The sequence below is a fragment of the Mastacembelus armatus genome, chromosome 6, assembly GCF_900324485.2.
Source record: "Mastacembelus armatus chromosome 6, fMasArm1.2, whole genome shotgun sequence".
NCBI classification, from domain to species: Eukaryota; Metazoa; Chordata; class Actinopteri; order Synbranchiformes; family Mastacembelidae; genus Mastacembelus; species Mastacembelus armatus.
Window position 1 is genome coordinate 22,225,546 of NC_046638.1, and position 21,348 is coordinate 22,246,893.

At 38.6% G+C, this 21,348-nt stretch overlaps 1 protein-coding gene across 3 annotated transcripts in view; it reads left to right on the forward strand.

Annotated features, from left to right (window-relative positions):
• Nucleotides 1–21,348, forward strand: part of furinb (furin (paired basic amino acid cleaving enzyme) b) — an 80,920-nt gene that overhangs the window by 6,141 nt on the left and 53,431 nt on the right. For all 3 annotated transcript variants that reach the window (XM_026310510.1, XM_026310512.1, XM_026310511.2), the window contains exon 2: nt 2,312–2,591. In XM_026310510.1, coding sequence (XP_026166295.1) covers nt 2,415–2,591 — 177 coding nt within the window. In that variant the 5' untranslated portion in view covers nt 2,312–2,414. The remainder of the gene's footprint in view (nt 1–2,311; nt 2,592–21,348) is intronic.

The window sequence follows — 21,348 nt, forward strand, 5'->3', positions numbered from 1 at the left end:
AACATGATAAACTACATGTCATCATATCCCTAAACTGTTCCTGAGTGTGGCTGGAGTCACTCTGCGACCATGTGCCCCTTTTCAACCATTACTATGTCATCTAAGACATTACTTGTCGAACTGACCCTAATCTGACATTTTTTTTTTCATAAACATGATTCAGATCTGATCATTTCAAAGCTGGGTATTTCAAATCTAACCTGAGCCACTTCCATATGTGGTCCTAGATTTGATTCCTATCCGATTTCTGAATGTGACTACAGCAATATGACAGCCTCCATATTCACAATATTTTGGCTTCAACATTAGTGTCAGGAAGTGGTGATGTGTCCATCTCCATGTACAGTCTGTGATGTGAAACAATCAACGCAAACGATTGGACTCTTACAAAAAGATCAGAAGTGAGCATTGTGGCCTGTAATGTGACCATAGCCTAAGTTACCACAACTCGTCTTTCACCTTTAATGGTTATGAAGAGTCTAAACACACACAGTAAGTGGAACAGCCTGCTGTACTGCAGGGTAGCAGTACACCTTGCTTAAGATACAGGCTCCTATTGTGTCTGAAAAAGAGTGATAGATCATAGCATCCCCCAATGCCTATATTACACACCACAGTCTAAAACAGTTTGACACAATGAACAGCACACCGTTGATTTAGCAATTCTCAGAGCCTTTCAGGAATGGACATGAAAATGGCAATCGTCCTGAGGGTTGTCATAGAAGAAGGACCACATGGTAATTAAAATTAAAAAGGTTTATCTCCTTGGGAGCCTGAAATTGCTGAGATCATGACAGTTTTATGAACACAACTAATCTCTTAAGGTCAGAGGAATAGAAAATCTCAAATAAAGTGCTCGAAATAAATCATTTTAGTCTTCTTCTCTCATTTGAATCTTCTCTTAAAGAGTATGGACATACTTTCACTGCAGTTTGCCTATTTTTGCTGAGCTAAAATTTTAGAATCCATCCACTGGGGACCATCAATGTCCCCTGCAAATGTACAGGATTAAAAAAAAAAAAAAAGTTTTTAAAAATGAAGTTGACACATTTACTTTAGGATGGTGGTAAAGGAAAGCTCAATTAGAGCTGGTAAATGGATTTTGATACAAATTGATGTTGGCAATAGATGAAATATGCCAGAGGCTTTCCACTCACTAAATCTCAGCTGAATTAAACATCTAAATATGTTAGACAGCACCATCTATCAGTCTGAGCCTTTGTTAAGGCACACTGATGCTATTGTAGCACCTCTGGGTGGCCCAACACCGTACTGAGCCACTTTAGGTTGTTTTTTTTTTTTGTTTTGTTTTTTTTTTTTCTTTTGTCACCATCTGTACCTAATATTTACCATCACTACCAGTTTAAAATAATACTTTCTTGGAAATCCAGCCCTGGCATTGAAAATAACAGTCAGTCCATATGCTCAGCTGTTCTCCCCCATCCTATTGTCCTTTAAGTATCTTTCATATTTATATGTTTATATTGGAAATTCAATTTCTTTGAAATTTTAAACTTCCCATAAAATGTAGCAACAAGTGAACACAACAGACCAAAAATTTGGTAATTCACTATAACTTAGAGTAGACTCTTGGAGTAAATCCCCTTTGCTTTCAGATCAGTTTGGGATTGGTACTGAATGTCAGTGGGACATGTTGGTGGGATCAGCAGTGGGACAAGACAGACATTTAGACCTGCCATACCTCCCACCGCTTCATCTTCTTAGGATGAACTGATATACTTAGCTAAGTTCACCGTATCATCTTCTCACTCAGTCACTTAACTTAACACTGAGCTTTTCTTTTTATGTGTGACCTCATAACACGGAGACCTACAAATTAAAGGATTTTTTGTCCTTTTTATTTTATTAGTTGGTTAAAACATGTTGAACCATAGATTGTATTACCATAATGAATGATTGATTGAATTTGAATTTTGAAAATATTTGAGAATTTGGAATAGTGTCTGAATAATATTCTCTCCCTCCCTGTCTTGTCTTTTTGGTTGCTGCAACAAGCTGTGTACTGCTTTGCTTGGTGCTTGTCCTGTATTGCACCAGCATGCCTAGTGTATGTTATTATCATATATTAACATTTCAGGACTGAAAAAGATGAGAAATAATTCTGTTTTTGCACATTTATTATAATGTGTTTTTGACATTGGACTGTGAGCTGTGGGTGTGCTGTTTCTGCTCTAGTTTTGGATTAGCTTTCTTCTGAATAGTATCTTCTGAAGGTAATTCAGGCCCAGGAGTGACCCACTTAAGAAGGCCATATTTGTGTTTATAGCTGCCTCTGTCCTCTTGTCTCTAGGCCACTGTTCTACTTTGCTGCTATCAGGCGGAGCAATCCTGCTCTGCCTAGGAAGCAGTGACAGACAGACCGATAGACTGCCCTGTGAAGTGTTCTCCTTTTAATGGATGCCAGGGTGGACCTGCTGCGCTTATGGACAGTTCTTGTCCTCCTGACAACTAAACTGATGTGGACTGATGCTGCAGAGATCTACACCAACACTTGGGGTGTCCAGATCAATGGGGGGCCAGAGGACGCTGACCGCATTGCCAGGGAACATGGTTTCATCAACCTTGGAAATGTAAGTTCTGACTACAGTATAATGTATGTATGTGTTTGTATGAGTGTCTCTAATAACCACATACTGTATATTGTATTACTACATGTGAGACTGTGTCCATATACAGTGAACACCAGCCTCACACAACTGCATCAGAGAGCCTTGCATGGCACCTCCAGGCCATTCTGTTTGTGCAACAGATTGCAAAACTACTGCCTCCTCCAATTCTTGAGGCCTAAGTGGGACATGCATGACTTCCTAACACACTGGAAGAGAGTTGTTTACAGACTAGTGTTAGAAATAGACAGGAATAATAAGCTGTTATTTTTGGGTCTGAAGGAATGATGCTATATTTAATTATGATGTAGGTAGTTTAATTTTATTGCTAGCACTTAAGCTTCTGTTTTTTGGGATTTCCAAGTCATTTAATTAATTGAGCTGTTGTGTTGCACAGTTTGCAAAAAGAGGGAATGAGAAGAATTTTCCGAAGAGGTGAAGAAGGGGGGAAAGAGGGAAAATTAGTAGTGACTTATTGTTCTTTCAGTGGTGTGTTTGGTCCCCTGAATATCATTATGACTCCAAAGCTAAGCTTTGCTATATTTGTACTCCCCAGTTGACAGTGAGCTGATATTTGGTCCCCTCTTCCCCTGTTGCTTCACTTGAGACTTCATTTGCATGCGTCTTTGTGGATCTGCCTGAGTGCTACACACGCCAGTGAACAGCCTTCCGGATTATTTCTTTGGAATATGCGGAGGAGGTTTTGGATATTCCCACCCCACTTCTTTGCACGTAAAATAAAGAGGATTTTCTGAAAGAAAGGCTTGCAAAATTAATTCAAGTTTATCTTTGTTTTCTTTATTTTGTCAAAGATAGAGCTTTGTCTGGAGAGCAAACCCACGTGTTTTTAGTCTCTCTGTTATCATACTGAATAGTTGTTCCATGGATTTACAACAATCTAGACAAGATTAGATGTGCGTTATTATTATACACACTTTATCAGACCCCCCCATTATATTAAATTATATCCATGTGACTAGGCATTGAGAGCTTGTCTAACGGGCTTACATTCAGCTTGAATCTGGAGTTCATTTAGTATTGATCTGGATATTTGCAGTTGGTCCAGAGGTCTAAAACTACTGTACTGCATAGTGAATGAAAACTTACATTAGGTATCGAGGCCCCCAACAAACTTTTACACTTAATTGCGTCTGTGAATTCTACGTGGGGAATCAATCTGTAGTCTTTGTGAATTGGGTAAAATAATCATTCAGTATTCTGTTCACAAAACACACATACATATTGTAGACAGTCACCCAGGGACACAAAAAAAAAAAACCTCTTCAGAACGAGGCAGTTCTTATACTCTTGTATGTCTCATATTCTAATTATGTGATTGTGGGAGATGTATGGCTTTAATTTGTCTTTCGCATTAATTGGTGATGGCATCAAAGGAGAAGACCAAGATGTCGGCACAGCAAAGTGTCCTTAAAGAGTGCTGTCTGTTACTGAACGTCAGGCATTGATTGTAGGCGCGTGACTTTAAGCCTTTCAGGTATCAGTGAGAAAAGGGGAGTATAGCCTCATTTCACAAAGTGGGCCCTAAAAACAACCTACTCATCTCACCTCAGCCAACCAATACCTTTCTCTGCTACTGGGTTGCATGACACCACAGCTGAAGGTGTCTGTCTCCTTTACAGATATTTTTTTTCCAAAGAAATTCTACAGTGGAGCTTCTTTTTGCCTTTTTGATGTGAGAGCCAGATATTCCAACACCTGGATATAGATGTTTGCAGATTTAGTGAGGAGGAAGAGTGGTGATAAAAGGAGAGCAGTGAAAAGAGTAGAAGAAATTAGATAATTGACACTTTCCCATTGGAAAAATAACAAAAGAGTCATACATGGGGGGATGGGATGGCTGTGAAGATAGATACACTAGCAAAAGACAGAGGGAGTGAGAGGGGGTTGTGAGTTGATAGCTAATGGAGTATAGTATTATAGACCCAAAAGCATGAGTGTTGGATGACTGCAAGGGTGAAATCTGGTAATATCCACTGTCTGGAATTAGATTTTGAAGGAGTACATCTTCAGTCATAGTTTCACAGACACCTAAATAAGCTTATTTTAGTCTGTAGTCTCTTAGTGCTATGAGAAAGAAGGATGATATACAGGCTATGTCTACCCTGGCTTCAGGGTCAAGCTATGTGAAGGTAGAAGTTAGGCAAGGCTTTGCAAGACCAGGGGCTTAGAAGGGAAGCAGCTTGTTCATTTTTCCATCGTCCCTGGTGGTTGTTCTACAGGGCATTTGAAGAGCGCAAGGAGGCTGATTTATAATTGGGAGATAATGGGATTTTTATCACTAATGTGATTACTGGATCATCATGTAACTGATTATTTGTTCACTGCAGCGTTCAGAGATGCCTTATTGTCTTGGTGATGCTTTATGTATTTATAGGTTTACTCATTATGTTTCAGCTTTTTTTTTTAAGATGTAAAGGTAAGAAAGAATGCTAGTGTGTGTGTGTGTGTGTGTATGTTCGTGTTCAACAGCAGGGATTAAGTGTAAATGTCATCAAGGCTTCCTAGTGTGCATCAGCATTTTACAAGTTGTCAAAGAGCATTGTTATATCTGTATTTCTGTAATGTGTTCAATGGTGTTTTATGAATAATGCTTTTGTTTCTGTTCTGTGTGGGCGTTTCAGACCAGAATTTATAGCTAAATGTCATGTCGTGTTCTTGGTGAGCCAAGTCCGAATTTTTTTTTTTTTTTTTTTTTGTAATGTGGATGGGCAGGCTCTGTGGGCGTTGACAGACTGAATCACCCCACTCTATGGAGCAGACGTCTAATGCCCAAGCCTCTCACTCTTTAGCTTTGTATCTCTCTCCCTCTCTCTCTCTCTCTCCCCCCCCCCTCTCTCTCCCTCTCTCCCTCTGCATCTCTCCATCTGTGTCTCTTGGTCTCTGTCTATTTATAGCTATTTTATTCAAAGCATGTTATGAGAGTGTAATCTGGAATATAAAAAAAATGCACAGCCTTTTTTATCCAGTTTCCTACTGTCTGGTCCAGCAGTCAGGACAACACTGCACTGGCGCTTGTGTTGCAGAGGTAACAGGTCATTTCCGGGCAGTGAGCAAATGTTTGATTACAGTCACCTTGTTTCAGCTGATTGTACTATAATATTATTTCTGAATCCAATATTCCTGCTGCAATTTCTGTTTTTCAAACCACTGTTTTCCAATTTCATACCATCACAACCCCAAACACACACAAATGCAGTCCCCCTCTGTGCTAGGTGGAATGTAATGCGCTCCAAGGCCATTGTCCATTACTCTGTACAAGAAACCCTGCCAACTGTGTGATGCACCAGCCTACTGGCCAGTTCTCTCTCGCTTGCTCGCTTTCTTTTTCAATTCCATTTGATTCAAATGAGCTGTATTGGCATGAAATGTAACAAAACAAATACATGAAACACGTCTCACTCTCCCTCTCTCTCTCCAGTCTACTAATCTGGTGGCTCTGTGAGATGGTTACAACTGAGCCTGTGTTTCATTGCTTAAGAAATGACACTGATGCTTTAAAAAATGTACAAGGTCAGTCTGCTTTGTGGGTGAGATTTTGATTATTTTATATCTAGATGTGATTTTTCTTTGCTTTCATCTGTCTTGGGACGCATGTGTTTTCTCGTGTGTGCATATGACAGCTCATTTTTTCAGCCAGCTGATATTTTTGTCCTCATTTTAAGGTAATGGTTTGTTAAAAGGAGCATCAGAACTATGTCTCTCAGATTCTCCATCTCAGTCTCTGCTGGTTATTTTCTCTCCAGTGCATACCTGCTCTGAGATGTTCATCTTCACACACTTCACACTCTTCCATGAAAAAACCATACTACACTCTCCTGTAGCACATAAGCAATGACTGCACCTACAGTATTTGTTTTTTTTCCCCTCAGGACTTTGAAGGAAAACTAAGGGGTACAAAAATGTTGTGAAGTCTTGCTGTTAGCACAAGTGAATGTCAATAGAACAAGTCTACAGAGGTGGTAATATGTTTTAATGGTACCAAGAGGTAATAATAAGAAAGAGTATTATTTTCTCAGCAGAAACCAGAGCACACTGTTCAAAAAGATTTGTCTTTTTTCTCTTTTGTTCCTTATTTATTTTTTCATGAATAAGAATTTTTTTCTCTAAAATAAATATCTACTGTGGAGGAGAAGCAGCAATGTGTGCCTTTTGAACAATCAATCTCACATTGTCTGATCCTCAATGTAAACAAGCTTTCATATTTATAATAAATTTTAGTGGCTAACCATGAAGTTTGTGCTGCTTAAAAAGCTGTCTTCAACTAATGTAATGGCTGTCACTATCTTTGGACACAATTATTACAAAACCGACAAAATGAACATAATTGTGAAAAAGTAGAGGACGTCTTGGACAAAGTAGGACGAAGATAAGTGATAATTCATATAACCGAAGTATGGGCTGCAATAATAAACTGACAAGAATTGTTTTTTTAGTGTCTTATATACCAATCCTGAATTAGACTATAGCACATTTACCTATGAAATGTAATGCTTCACTTTATGCGTTTATAAGTGTTTTCTCTTATACACAATATGCACTGATGCTTTTAGTGCATTAATATTTTCAGCTTGCTTGTTTATGTTGCTAATGTGATGATTCTTCTTTTCCTTTCGGCTGCTCCCTTCAGGGGTCGCCACAGCGAATCATCCGCCTCCATTTAACCCTATCCTCTGTATCCTCCTCACCCACACCAACTATCCTCATGTCCTCCTTCACTACATCCAAGAACCTCCTCTTTGGTCTTCCTCTAGGCCTCCTTCCTGGCAGCTCTAACCTCAGCATCCTTTTACCAATGTATTCACTGTCCCTCCTCTGAACATGTCCAAACCATCTCAATCTGGCTTCCCTGGCTTTTTCTCCAAAACATCTAACATGAGCTGTCCCTCTGATGTACTCATTCCTGATCCTATCCATCCTCGTCACTCCCAGAGAGAACCTCAACATCTTCAGCTCTGCTACCTCCAGCTCTGCCTCCTGTCTTTTTCTCAGTGCCACTGTCTCTAAACCAGACAACATTGCTGGTCTCACCACTGTCTTGTCCACCTTTCCTTTCATTCTTGTTGACACTCTTTTTGTCACACATCACACTTTCCTCCACCCGTTCCAACCTGCTTGCACACGTCTCTTCACTTCTTCTCCACACTATTCGTTGCTCTGGACTGTTGACCCTAGGTACTTAAAATCCTCCACCTTCTTCACCTCTACTCCCTGCAGTGTTAATTTCGTTGACGAAATATTTTCGTTATAATTTTCGTCAACGACACGTTTTTACTGACGAAAACGAGATGATAACTAAATAAAAATTAAGTGATGATGACGAAAACTATAATTAAAATATATTGACACTTTCGACAGATGTCAAGACAAACAAGATTTTGTGTAAATATTACATTATTAAATATTTTGGAGTTTGGAGTTTGCTTTAAAAGTTATAAACAGGTCTTTTATGAAAAGGCCATATTCCATATGTTTAATGAAACTTGTTTTTATGTAATTTTAAGTTATTTTATTACACTTAAATTAAACCCATATATTTTAGTCGACTAAATCTTAGTCGACTAAATCTTAGTCGACTAAAACTAAAACAAAGCAGATGACTAAAATATGACTAAAACCAAAATTACATTTTAGTCAAGAGACTATGACTAAAACTAAATTAAAATCTGCTGTCAAAATTAACATTGACTCCGTGTAACCTCACCGTTCTACTTGAGTCCCTCTCATTTACACACGTTCTCTCTTTTCCTGCGGCTAACCTTCATTCCTCTCCTTTCCAGAACAAACCTCCACCTCTCTAGATTTTCCTCCACCTGCTCCCTGCTGTCACTACAGATGACAATGTCATCTGCAAACATCATGGTCCATGGAGATTCCTGTCTAACGTCATCTGTCAGTCTGTCCATCACCACAGCAAACAAGAAGGGACTCAAAGCCGATCCTTGGTGCAGTCCCACCTCCACCTTGAACTCCTCTGTCACCTCAGCACTGTCTTACAGCTCTCATACATGTCCTGCACCACTCGAACATACTTCTCTGTCACTCCAGACTTCCTCATGCAAAACCACAGCTCCTCTCTCAGCACCCTGTCATATGCTTTTTCCAAATCTACAGACACAATGCAGCTCCTTCTGGCCTTCTCTGTACTTTCCCTCAGCATTCTCAAAGCAAATATTGCATCTGTGGTTCTCTTTCTTGGCATGAAACCATACTGCTGCTCACAAATGCTCACTTCTGACCTCAGCCTAGCCTCCACTACTCTTTCCCATAACTTCATTGTGTGACTCATCAGCTTTATTCCTCTCTAGTTTCCACAACTCTGCACGTCTCCCTTGTTCTTAAAGATGGGCACCAGTACACTTCTCCTCCATTCCTCAGGCATCCTCTCACTCTCCAAGATCTTAAGTTGCCCAGTCAAAAACTCTACTGCCACCTCTCCTAAACACTTCCATACCTCCACAGGTATGTCATCAGGACCAACTGCCTTTCCACTCTTCATCCTCTTCAACGCCTTCCTTACTTGCCTTCCTTACTTATCTTTGCTACTTCCTGCTCCACAACATTCACCTCTTCTACTCTGTGCTCTCTAACATTTTCCTCATTCATCAACTCTTCAAAGTATTCCTTCCATCTTTCCATCACACTTGTGGCACCTGTCAACACATTTCCATCCCTGCCCTTGATCACCCTAACCTGCTGCACATCCTTCCCATCTGTCTCTCTGTCTCCTCAACCTGTACAAATCCACCTCTCCCTCCTTAGTGTCCAACCTATCATACAAATCCTCATATGCCCTTTGTTTGGCCTTTGCCACCTCTACCTTCACCTTACGCTGCATCTCCCTGTACTCTTGTCTGTTCTCTTCTGTCCTCTCAGTGTCCCACTTCTTCTTAACTAAACTTTTCCTCTTAACACAATCCTGAACTTCCTCATTCCACCACCAAGTCTCCTTATCTGTTTTCCTCTTTCCAGATGACACACCAAGTACCCTCCTACCTGTCTCCCTGATCACTTTAGCAGTAGCTGTCCAGTCATCTAGAAGAAACTCCTGACCTCCCAGAGCCTGTTTCAGCTCCTCCCTGAAAGCCACACAACACTCTTCCTTTTTCAACTTCCACCACTTGGTCCTCTGCTCTGCCTGTGTCCTCTTCATCTTCCTCACCACCAGAGTCATCCTACACACCACTATCCTATGCTGTGTGGCTACACTCTCTCCCCAGCCACTACTTTGCAGTCACTGATCTCTTTCAGGTTGAAACAGCTAATGCGATGATTATTTCCCATTATTAATATTCATACATATTGATTGACAAACATTGCCCTTAATCATTTCTGCTCTCACAGCACAGTTTCCTCTCGAAAGTCATTAAGCTGCATGAAATGAGTTTTCAAAACCCCACAAATAGAAACGCCCCAGATGCCTCATGTTCAGTCATAACTAGCATATATTTTTTTACTTTCTTCCCTCTACATTTTGCATCCCTGGTGTTTTTTCTTCCTAACATCATTCTACTGTGTTCAAAGTCATGTAAAGCTACAGGTTACTAGAAATGAGACATGCATACAACAACACCCATTTTCAGCTCAGAAAACCATTTTTATAGAGTTATCCCATTACACCTTCACAAAAATCCATCATTTTTCACCAAATTCCAGTCCAGTACAACAAAAGCACTGGCGTAATTTGTCCTACCACACAACTAAATTAATACTTTGTCAATATGCAGTAAACTCGCATGATCATGGTCATTTTGTAATTTCAGTTCTTTTCTTCAATTTCTTATTTTTCTTATTGACAAGTTGAATAACTTCATTCTCTTTTAAGTTGCTTGGCTGCAGAGCCCTTGTTGGTAAATCAGTAGCAACAACATGCATGACTATGGATAATGGGAAAGAAAGCAAAGTTCTGTTTACAGTAGTAGCTCAATTATTTTTTGCAAGCCACAGCATTTTCTCAGTATCCAGACACTGCCTCGTTTTAAAGTCTTCTCAAGGAATTTTAATTAGTGGATCTGAAAGATTGACTATGGGTTGTAAGTCTGTATTACACAGGGTAGTTAAACCAACAAGAAAAAAATTATGACTCCAACGTTTTGTTTCTTTATGGTACAAAATATAAAAGAAATTACTTGTGACTAAAGAATGCAAATAAAACATTTTTTTAAAAATAAAATTCATGTATCAGAAATAAAAAATAACAAACACAAATAAAATATTCAAAATATTGATTGTATCAGTACTTGTTTATAAAATGCCTTTGGAGCTCATAAAACACTATAAAGGTATTGTTTTCATTTTTTAAACTAAACAATGCAAACCAGCCGGTCACAATTGATATCACCCTGTATTATTTTTTAATCCAAGCTTAACCTGAAAACGTCAGCACCAAAATAATACTTAAATATTTCTGAGGTTCACAAATTATTGGCATGATTCATCTTTAAATTTTTAGATGAGTAACCAAGTACTTAGATAACTGTTAACTTGTCCGCTGGCATCACAGTTGTCTATTGATCGTGCTGTTTCTCTATTTCATGGCTGCATGCTCTTTTCTTTGTCTCATACAGAGGTGTATGTGTGTGGTTGTTTTTGTGAATGTTACGTTTGGGTTTGGTGCAACCTTATACTCCTGCAGTCAAACAGTAAAGTCCTTGTGACTGTCTCCTCACTGGCATGCCAAACTACAGCCTGTTCTGACATTAGGTTGTCATGGAGAAAATTGCCAGAATATAATTTACAGCAGATTGACTCCATTGTTGGAAGAGAGAGGTCATTCCTTGTTTCTATTCTTGTCTTGTTTAGCTTTACCTTTTACTATTGAATATATAGTATTCATTGTATTCTTACAAATATGGAAAATCTACCGTCAGTTTGGACACAGCTTTAGTTTTTTTTACAGGTATTTCAGGTATTTTATGTCTATATCTCTCACTACAATAATATAGAGTAAAAATCCACTGGGAAATTAATCTTTGTAGATCCTTTCCATTTTTTCTTTCGATCTTTTTCTTTCTTCATCTCTTAAACTTACAACCAGCATTTCCAGGTACTTGACAGATCTAGTCTCCAGTCACTCTCACTTCACTGTTCTCCTCCCATCTTTCTTTCCTCTGTGCTTCCCTTTTCCTCTTACAGTTGGCCTCTTCTCTCTTTCTTTATCGTCCAGCTTCCACTTTCTTTCAGTGTTTACTGATCTGACTGAAGTGCACCTCCTCATCCCAGAGCTGTCTCTCATTTAAATGCACCACTTCATTATATGGACCCTGCAGACACAGACCTTTTAGCTTTTTCCAAAAATGTCTCCTAGAAATGGGTTGGCGGAGTGCCAGATATCTGCTGAAAACATTACTCAAAAGATACTCAGAACTGTGTTTTATAACTTAAAAATCTCTGACCTATAAAACTCTAACTCGAGTTACGCCTGATACTAACAGCGCTTTGGTAACAAGTTTGCAATCAGCTTTCGCACAGAAGAAGGATAGAAAGAAGGTTGTTGTTTGAGGTGCAAAGGGTATCTGGGAAGACCAGACAGTATAGATCAAATGTGTGGAAAAGGATTAAGTCTATCGGACTGCTCTCTGTTCCTCTGAGATATGGAACCAGCCATGCGTGTGCATTGTCTGTCTTCATTCAGGTCTCCTTTCTGCAGGGAGGGCTCATTTTAAGACTACTCACATTCATAATCTGCCTATTATTGACTTAGGATGGCTTTGAGTAAATTGAAGATGGGACTTTCCTTTTCTAAGGTATTGACTTTTGTTCACTTGGAAGAATGAAGCTACAGTATAATTCACCCTCAGCTTCAGACACAATACATACTATTTTTCCTACAATATTTCACACCCATAGCTGTTCCCCACTATATGTGGAGTTTTAAAGAATGGTGTGCTGAAAACAACATATTGATGGATGACAATGTAATGTGTAAGTCCATTTAGAGATTTTTGTATGTTTGCAGCTTTCATGTTTATGTATTCATTCAGCCACAGATGCCAGTGTCTACAATAATACATTTGTGCTCTTAAGTGTTGTCTTCTGGAGAAATGAAGATCACAATGTTCTTTCATTACCAACGACCAGGTTCGAGGCTACAGTTCCAGGAACTTAATTTAATTCCACTCATGACCAGGTATCGTCACAAAGAACAATGAACTTTTTTGTTTGGTATCAGTTACATACTTAAGCTGTATTTAATCGAGCGCTCCTGTTTACCAGTTTTAATAATATTCTGTTGAACTCAAAATATTATAATATCCAATAAGTATCATTTTTCCATCATGATCTTGTCAATCACTTCCTGCAGGTCAAGCAATTAAATAGTTCTTTCTGTTTCTGATTTTATAATGAAGAATATCTATGTTTATGTTATAGCATATTATATGTATTATTGACCTCAGTGACAATAATGCAATAAAAGAGCCTGAGAACAAATTGCATGAAACATTCATCTAATCCTGATCTTTTGTGGAGTTTATTGCAGTGTGGTGTTGATAATGGTCATTTTGCAGATTTTAGTTTGTAATATTGAAAAGTCAAGGTTAAATACTGTTAGATTTTACATTATGCTGTTGAATCACTGCTTCTCTTAACTGAGAATCGACTATTTAAGTTTCAAAAAGGTATGACTTATTTGTAACTACATTAGATGATGTAAATGTGATCTTATGTCATCTTATATGAATTAATGCAGGATGTATCATAGTTCCTGTTAGTCATTATTAACAAATGATCAAGCCACTATGTCACTAAGTCAATGTATTAATGATTAATTAATACATTAATTAATACACTACAATAATTAATACATTAATACACAATACAATGAAATTTGCAGCTTTCTTTAGTGAATGTTCCAAATGAGTACATGCCAGTCACACCTGCCAAAGGATTTTGGGGTTTTTTTTAACAGCAAACAATAAACATCCACTCAGTTTATAATTGTGGCACAATTAATGCAGCAGCATGTGAATGTTTGCATAAATTAAGGTTTAGTTGAAAAATAGATTTCATATTTCCATGAGAACAGGTTCTGTTGTGCCCATATAGAAGCTGATTAAATGCATGGATGTGACGTGAACCGTGTAAGTGGAATGCAGCTAATTTGGTGGCATATAATAAATGTGTGAATTAAATATGAAATAACATTTCTTAAGAGGTGATTTATTATGAACTAATCACAGAAACAATAGTCATTTCTTAATAATGAATAGCAGGAATTTCTGATGCATCCTGCATTAATTTATCCAATAAATCACAGTGAATCATGCACCAGTTAAACCTTGTATATGAGTTGTACCTTTATTGTAATGTCTCACCATTATGTCTACCCCATGTCTTTTTTGTTCTCTTCACTGAATATTCCTGAATGTTCCTAAGGGACCCTGAAGGGTTACAGTGGAGAAGGCATATACATGCACAAGGTGAGCAGACTGCCAGAGGTAGAGAGTAGATCTAATATAGTGTGTGCAGGAGCAGATCCTGTGTGCAACATTATTCACACCAACTCATGCCTGTTGCACATTTTTACTCAGAGCAGCAGATTTAACTGTCAGGATGTTAGACTGCACATGGAGCATTCAGGTGTATGTTACAGAGTAATGTGTGTAACAGTCATCGATAGCATAGAACAGTTTACAAGGAGGATGGATGACTTGCACTCAGGAATGTTTTTCTGGGCAGCACAGACTAGATAACACTCATCATGCCAGACTGTCTACAGACATTTACCGTATCATTGTGGAACACTTGGTGAAGCACTACCTCAGAATTGCTCGCAAGAAGGTGTAGAGATTCTTGTGCTGGAAGAGTCCATCAATTATTAATTATCCCAATTCAATGCATTGATCTGCTGAAAGAGATGATCTAATTACTTTGGCTTCAGTAACAATCGGTGTGAAACGCTCTGAAGTGCAATAATCAAATTGAAATGAAATTTCTCATTCCTTTGCCAAGATTTAACAGAAATTGGCACCACTGCTACCATTATTGCTGCCACTGTCGGTGATATAACACTGCTGCCACTAATGTCACTTGCTGCCACTGTCACAGATACAATATATTATTACTGCTTAGAGTAAAACATGCTACACATAAGTATGTGTTTCTTTAGTGTGTGTGTGTGTTGTATCTTTAATCGTTATAAAACAAGCATTTTGTTATTCATTACTGGATCACTTTCTGTTTTCCTAAATTGAACTGATTCACATCAAGACTTAAAAAAAATAATGATAATCCCACTTGAGGCCATTTGCCAGGTTGAATAATTAAATTTAATTGCTATCAAGCCAGCAATCCAAGCACCTACTGTGTACTAAGCATTTTTTAATATCTGAATTCTTGTATTTTCTTACAGTTCTAGTGTTGAGGACAGGAAGTTGTTCCTTACCCTGCCCACAGGTGAAAAATATGCACAGACCTTGAGTCAGCCTTGGGTTCTCCATGTGGAATAAACTCCATTCATTCTTCATGCCAAACAACACTAGCAACCCAGCTTATTCATTGCAGCGCTATCATTTGCTCTTATATGATTTTTTCCTCTGCTGCAAACATAATACAATCAGATGACATTTTCGTTGAGATCCTGACTTTAAGAAAATATTATTAGAAATGTAATATATGTGGGTATAAATAGGATATAAATGAAAATAGGAATTAGAAATAAAACAGTACAGTTATCCGTGAAGGGGAAATTTTTCTTGTGTTCTTGTTTTTTATGTGCAACTAGTCAATTTAGCATGAATATTTTAATACACCATGAAATGTAAATCAAGCTCAGAACACAGAATTAATTTTGATAAAAGGGAGTTATGAACAGAGGTTCGGCACCAGTTCATGGTTGAGCATGTGCACTGCATTCATTATGATTAGAGTTTTCCTTTGATTCAAGGAGATATTGATTAAAACCCCACCAGCAGTGGTGAAATATTGCAGTAAATGTATTATGTTCATATTTTCTGAAACTTCCTGGGAGTCCTGGCTGTGAATTGAAGCTATTGCTATAGTCCTATAGTCTGACACACAGTTTGCAGACATAATTGCCTTGGAAACCGGTGTATGGTACATCCACATGACACAAGTTGTGATTCAAATGAATTAAATGATTCATCTGACTTCATAATTACTTAATTGGTTTAACACATGGGCAGCATGGTGGCTGAGTGGTTAACACTGTTGCCTCACAGCAAGAAGCTCATGGGTTCGCAACCTGGCCTTTCTGTGTGGAGTTTGTACTTATGTACTTACTGAGTTTGTACTTACATAAGTGTGTGATCTGTCCAGGGTGCCCCCCTGTCTTTCACCCAAAGAGAGCTGGGATAGGCTCCAACTGATCTCTGTGACCCTGGTTAGGAATAAGGGGGTATAGAAGATGGTTGGATGGTTTAACGCATCATAGGCCATTTCATTTGGGGATTTCTGTGACGTTTTTTATTTGAGATTGTGAATGAGACTTGTCTAAGTCAAGGCCCAACATGCCATCTTCTATTTTTTTTTTTTCCTTCAAGGGGTGTGTTTAGTCCTAATACCAAGAATTATCTTGTCTGGCTCTGCTGCATTTCAGTGATTGTGTAGGAAGGAAAGTATTTTTGTAAAAGACAAATCAAGTGGAATTTTTATAGATTTTTATTTTTTTTATTTTATACAGCCAGGTTTTAGATGGTTCATGAACTTTTTTCCCCCATTATCTCAAAGAAAAGTCAAACAAGGCAATGTGACGCCAGACAAAGCCTTGTAGAGCAATGTGTACTTTGTGCTTCTGTAAAAATATGACCTTTTGAGGAAAGCAGAATGAAGAAGTAAAAGGTCTGCGACTGTAGGGATATCAGGCTCCCCTCTGGAGTGTGACACTTGGTCAATTGCAGTCTGATGCCATTTAGAGAGATTTTTTTATTGCTGACCAAACAGTGGACCATTTACAGCTAGAACAGACAGTGTGACCCAATGGATATTTTATTTACATATCAAGCTATTCTCCACAATGTATGGATTTTAAAACCAAATCATTTGTGTAATCAGTAGCTAATGATTCATGTGGTGCCATGAGTTCATATATATTTATTATTTAGGTATTATTACATTATTATTATTATTTGTTTATGTATGTGGCTGCACCGGAGTGCAAGTGTCTGATGGCGTCCCATCTCAAAAGCTAAGCAGGGCTGTGTCTGGTTAGTACTTAGATGGGACTTGTAAGGCCAGGGGCTGCTATCTTCAGCTACTGAGGTTGTGTCAGGAAGGGCATCCAGCATAAACCTTGTGCCAAATTAATCCACTGTGGTGACCCGAAATGGGAGAAGCCAAAAGAAAAAAAATATATTTATTTAGGTGGTTGCGTTGCATGGGTGTTTTCATGCAACTTCTCACCCAGAGAAAGTAGTTATATGTAGTAGTTATAACACAGCCCAATCATTCTCTGCCTGAATAATGTAGAAAGAGCACTTGCCATGTGGAAAGAATACTGCTCATGGCAGAGGATGAATGCAGAATACTTTAGCAGCGCTCGCTCCATTTTGATTCTCTCTTTAGAGTCCTTTGTGGGCATAGTGGTACTGCATGAGCAGTTCTCTCTGAAATTTAAACTAAACAGGAGGTCTTCAGATTTTATTCTCTAAAGTCAAATTGACATGTAAGAATGGGCCAGTTGACCCAGAATATTCCACAGGTTTGTGGTTCAAATCATGCTTACAAGCTTCTACCTTTTAGCTCCTGATAAAGAGTTTGTCTCAAATATAGAGTAATTTAAGGTTGAACTGTGGGAACAGGCCTCCAACGAGCTAGTTTATCAAATGCAGAACCAGTGTTTCAGACTACATTAAATCATAGTTAAGGAGTAACTATGATTTAAGACAGACTATTTCCACATATTTTGATTTATGCTTTTATCTCATAGACTGGATAAGCGGTTTATTAGTATATACTACACATTGCTGCTGAGGAGTAATGCCCCTGCTTAAATGCCTCCTCATTAATAGGTAGGAAAGAATAATGAGCACTATACATTTCTAGTCTACTGTTATGGGAAATATGACTATATTATTTATGCCTATTTTTTCTCTGCACTACTGTAAGCCCCCCCCCCGTCATGCATCTGTCCTCCATCTGTGCTGCATTACTACTGCAATGGAGGCTGCAGGCAACTCTGTCTCTGGTACTGTACAGCAGAACTGATTGGGCATGTTTTAATACAGAACACCATTTGCCAATGAGTGCTTTCACTTTGCAAGACCGATATGACTGCATTGCTAAAGCCATATGTTTTAGTGTATTCGTCTGACAAACGGTAACTATCATCATAGAGGCTGTAAAGAATGACTAAAGCCCTTTTCCTCAGGTTTTTATAATAAACCTAATGAGATTCTGCTACAGGCTAAATTGCTGCTGTTTGGCGTTATAGGACGATTTTGAAGAGACAAACAGCACAACACACCAAGTTGTCTCCATTCAGCCTTTAGAAAATGTACCTGTTATTGAAAATTGAATTGAAAAAAGCTTAAGAAATATATAATTATTTCAAGGATGTTAATACCTCTGCTCTGTTTTGCAGAAATCCTTCACAGTATGCTTGTATCCTCAGCATAGTAGAAAATGTCCTAAAAGTCCTAGTCTCATAATGTAGCTTAGCAGAATGCTTCAGCCGTTTATCATTGTTATGAAGGCTATCATGAGACCTTGCACAAGAGTCCTTTATAATAAGTGCTCTGTTCTCTCATATTTTCGGTGCTGCCACACAAATACACTCTACACAGCAAATGTGAGTGGTAGTTTAGTCCTTGTGTTTCTGCTACATTAGATTTATATACCTTGGTATAACATATCTTTAACCTGTTAAATCAAAAAACTCGTTTGTTTCGCTTTCTCACAATCATTTTCTCAACCATTGTACAGTGATTTTACTTTCATCTTTTAGACCATGTTTGTGTTTTATTGTAAAATGGGCTGGTGAGACACAGATGATCAGAAATCTGAATAAAGTGTGACTACATTTCTTGCTCTTTGCAGGTGTGGCAAGTATACACAACGGTGACATTGCTGTCAGCTAGACTCCTAGCAGTCCAGCACTTTAAACTGCTCCACCAGCTCATCAAATGTGGGCACATAGCCAGCTCTCTTACAGAGGTTATTACAGGCACTGGTGAATATATGCAAAGCTCAAGTTGCCATTCTCGATACACAGAGACCGCAATTCTCAAACTCTGGAGACACTATGTTTTGATGTCCTCAACTGCCTGTGGTTTTTGAGGGTTCAAGGAGGGAGCGTAATCCACCGTGAATTTGAACGAGGCATAGTTCAAAGACACATGCCCCCCTTGTTCTTGTAGTCGACTTGCTCTTCTCGTTCCATGGCGGCTGCATGTTGTGTTTTGGGCCCCCTTTCAGGAAAGGAGCAGAGGGAGCCAGAGAGTCTTGTTCTTGAGGTATGAGGCCACTGTGAAGGATCCACTTTTTTCCACTTTTTCTCTTAAAGTGCATGTGCTGGTGTGCATAAGCAATGTAAGAATATATTTTGTCAGTCCGTATCACAATTCTTGGGATCAAACCACCATTAGTTTGAAAAGTACACCATGTATTTTAGTGTAGATATGAATATGGAACTTCACAGACGTGATTGCTGAGCGGGACTTAGTTCTCTGTTCATCTGGGTTGTTTTTGTTCTATTTTAAACCCCTGCTTTGTTGTTCTATATATGTAATGTTTTGAAATGGTTTAAAATCCTTTAGGCAAAATTCAGTTGTTTAACTTGAAACCCATGTGGAACCAAATGAATTAAGGTACAGAATAAAATGGAAAGGCAACACATTTCTGGGGCACTTTTTTTTGCTTTTAGGCGAATGAATGTAACAAATTACTTTAACTATCAATGTTATTACATGTTGTGTGCATAGTTGTATGTCTAAGTCAGGTGGCCAACTCTGATCCTCAAAGGCCACTGCCCTGCTTGTTTTCTATCTCAGATGATGGTGGAAGTGGGCGAAGACAGTGAATTGATACCTTCCAACTTCTTATTGACTGAACACGGCAGTGGGTAGGACAAGGATAGTCAATCTGGCTTCCCTGGCTTTTTCTCCAAAACATCTAACATGAGCTGTCTCTCTGACGTCCTCATTCCTGATCCTATCCATCCTCGTCACTCCCAGAGAGAACCTCAACATCTTCAGCTCTGCTACCTCCAGCTCTGCCTCCTGTCTTTTTCTCAGTGCCACTGTCTCTAGCATTTGCACTGATTGAAAAAATAAAAGAACTGAGCTGTCAATTAATATCAAAGCTCCATTTAGGCTGCATGTCAGATTTCAGTGCTTTTTGAATAAAGACTAAATTGTGTATGAGGCACATCCAACATGCTGAAAATTGGTACAGAAAGCTTGGTCTGGTATTTGCTCACATAAAGTGGCCTAGTGGCCTTCACGCTTTATGTTCTAGGTTTGTTTTTAAATGGCTAAAACTACCATTTTGTCCATCAGATTGCACTAAATAATTGATAAACCACAATTTTTACATTGATTAAATATGCAAAGCTGAAATCTCTTCTTTGCAAAGCATTTAGACATTTAATTTAGTATTTTGTAGAAACCGGTTTGTCAGCAATTATACCTCAGTCCTCTCTGATCTCTCCCAAGATATGCACACTTGAATTTGGACACATTATCCCATTTTTTCTGACAGATACTGCCAGTCACCCCAGTCTGAGGCTGTGTGCATTCCAGAGGTATTTTTCAAGTTTCTCTCCTTATTTTGCTACATTCATCCACCCCCACAGCATAATGCTGCCACCACCATACTTCACCATGGGGATGGTATTAGCCAGGTGATGAAGAGTGCCTGGTGTTTTCCAGACATAATGCTTTTGTTTTGGAACTTTTGTCACATCAGACCAGAGAATCTCTTTCCTAATGTCAGTCACTAGTCAGTACTTTAAATAATTTTGCTAAGGTAAAGGATAGCCAACCCTACTCCTACTGGTTCCAGGATTCTTCCATTTCAGTTATTTTATCTCACACCACATAAAACTGATATTAATAGAAAATGGGTACTCTAAATACCCTGAAGCGACTGTATATTGTATTTTTAGGCTAAAGTTCTTGTTCTTGCTGTTTGTGTAAATGCAAGATCAAACACCAGGAAAGGCTTAATTTGCTAAATGATGAAAGGTTTTTGTATAAAATAGCTTTATGTTCATCAGATAAACAAGTCATCAAGATTAAGGAAGATGTTGAATTGTCTTTAAAAGAAGAAAATCAGTACCTATAACTGATGCCAATATTGAAAAAAAATATGCCCATAACTAGTCCCCTCTGAGTTAAAAGGGTCTTCTAATCTCCCACGCATCCGCACAGGTCTGGTTTAATCAACTCATGAAAGTTCCCTCATAAGATGCACACAGGTGCTGTAAAACATGCTGCTAATTCTGTCTGTCAAGATGCAGGGTGCAGAGCACACTTAGTGTGCTCCACGCACATGGCCACAGGGTGAAATTAAGAACAATCCATTATCAGTGGGTGTAACAAGGATTGGTAGCAATTATGGCCAATCATCAGTTCTCCTCATCCCATATAAAAGCTTCCAACATGATGTCAGAGTCAGAACAAATTATTATTCTAATGTGGGAGGTGGAAAGTCATATGCAATCACACTGCAAATGTTAAATGATGTCTCTTTTTTATGCTAAACATATAACAAGTCTTGCAGTTACTTTGGTCCCAGAGCACAA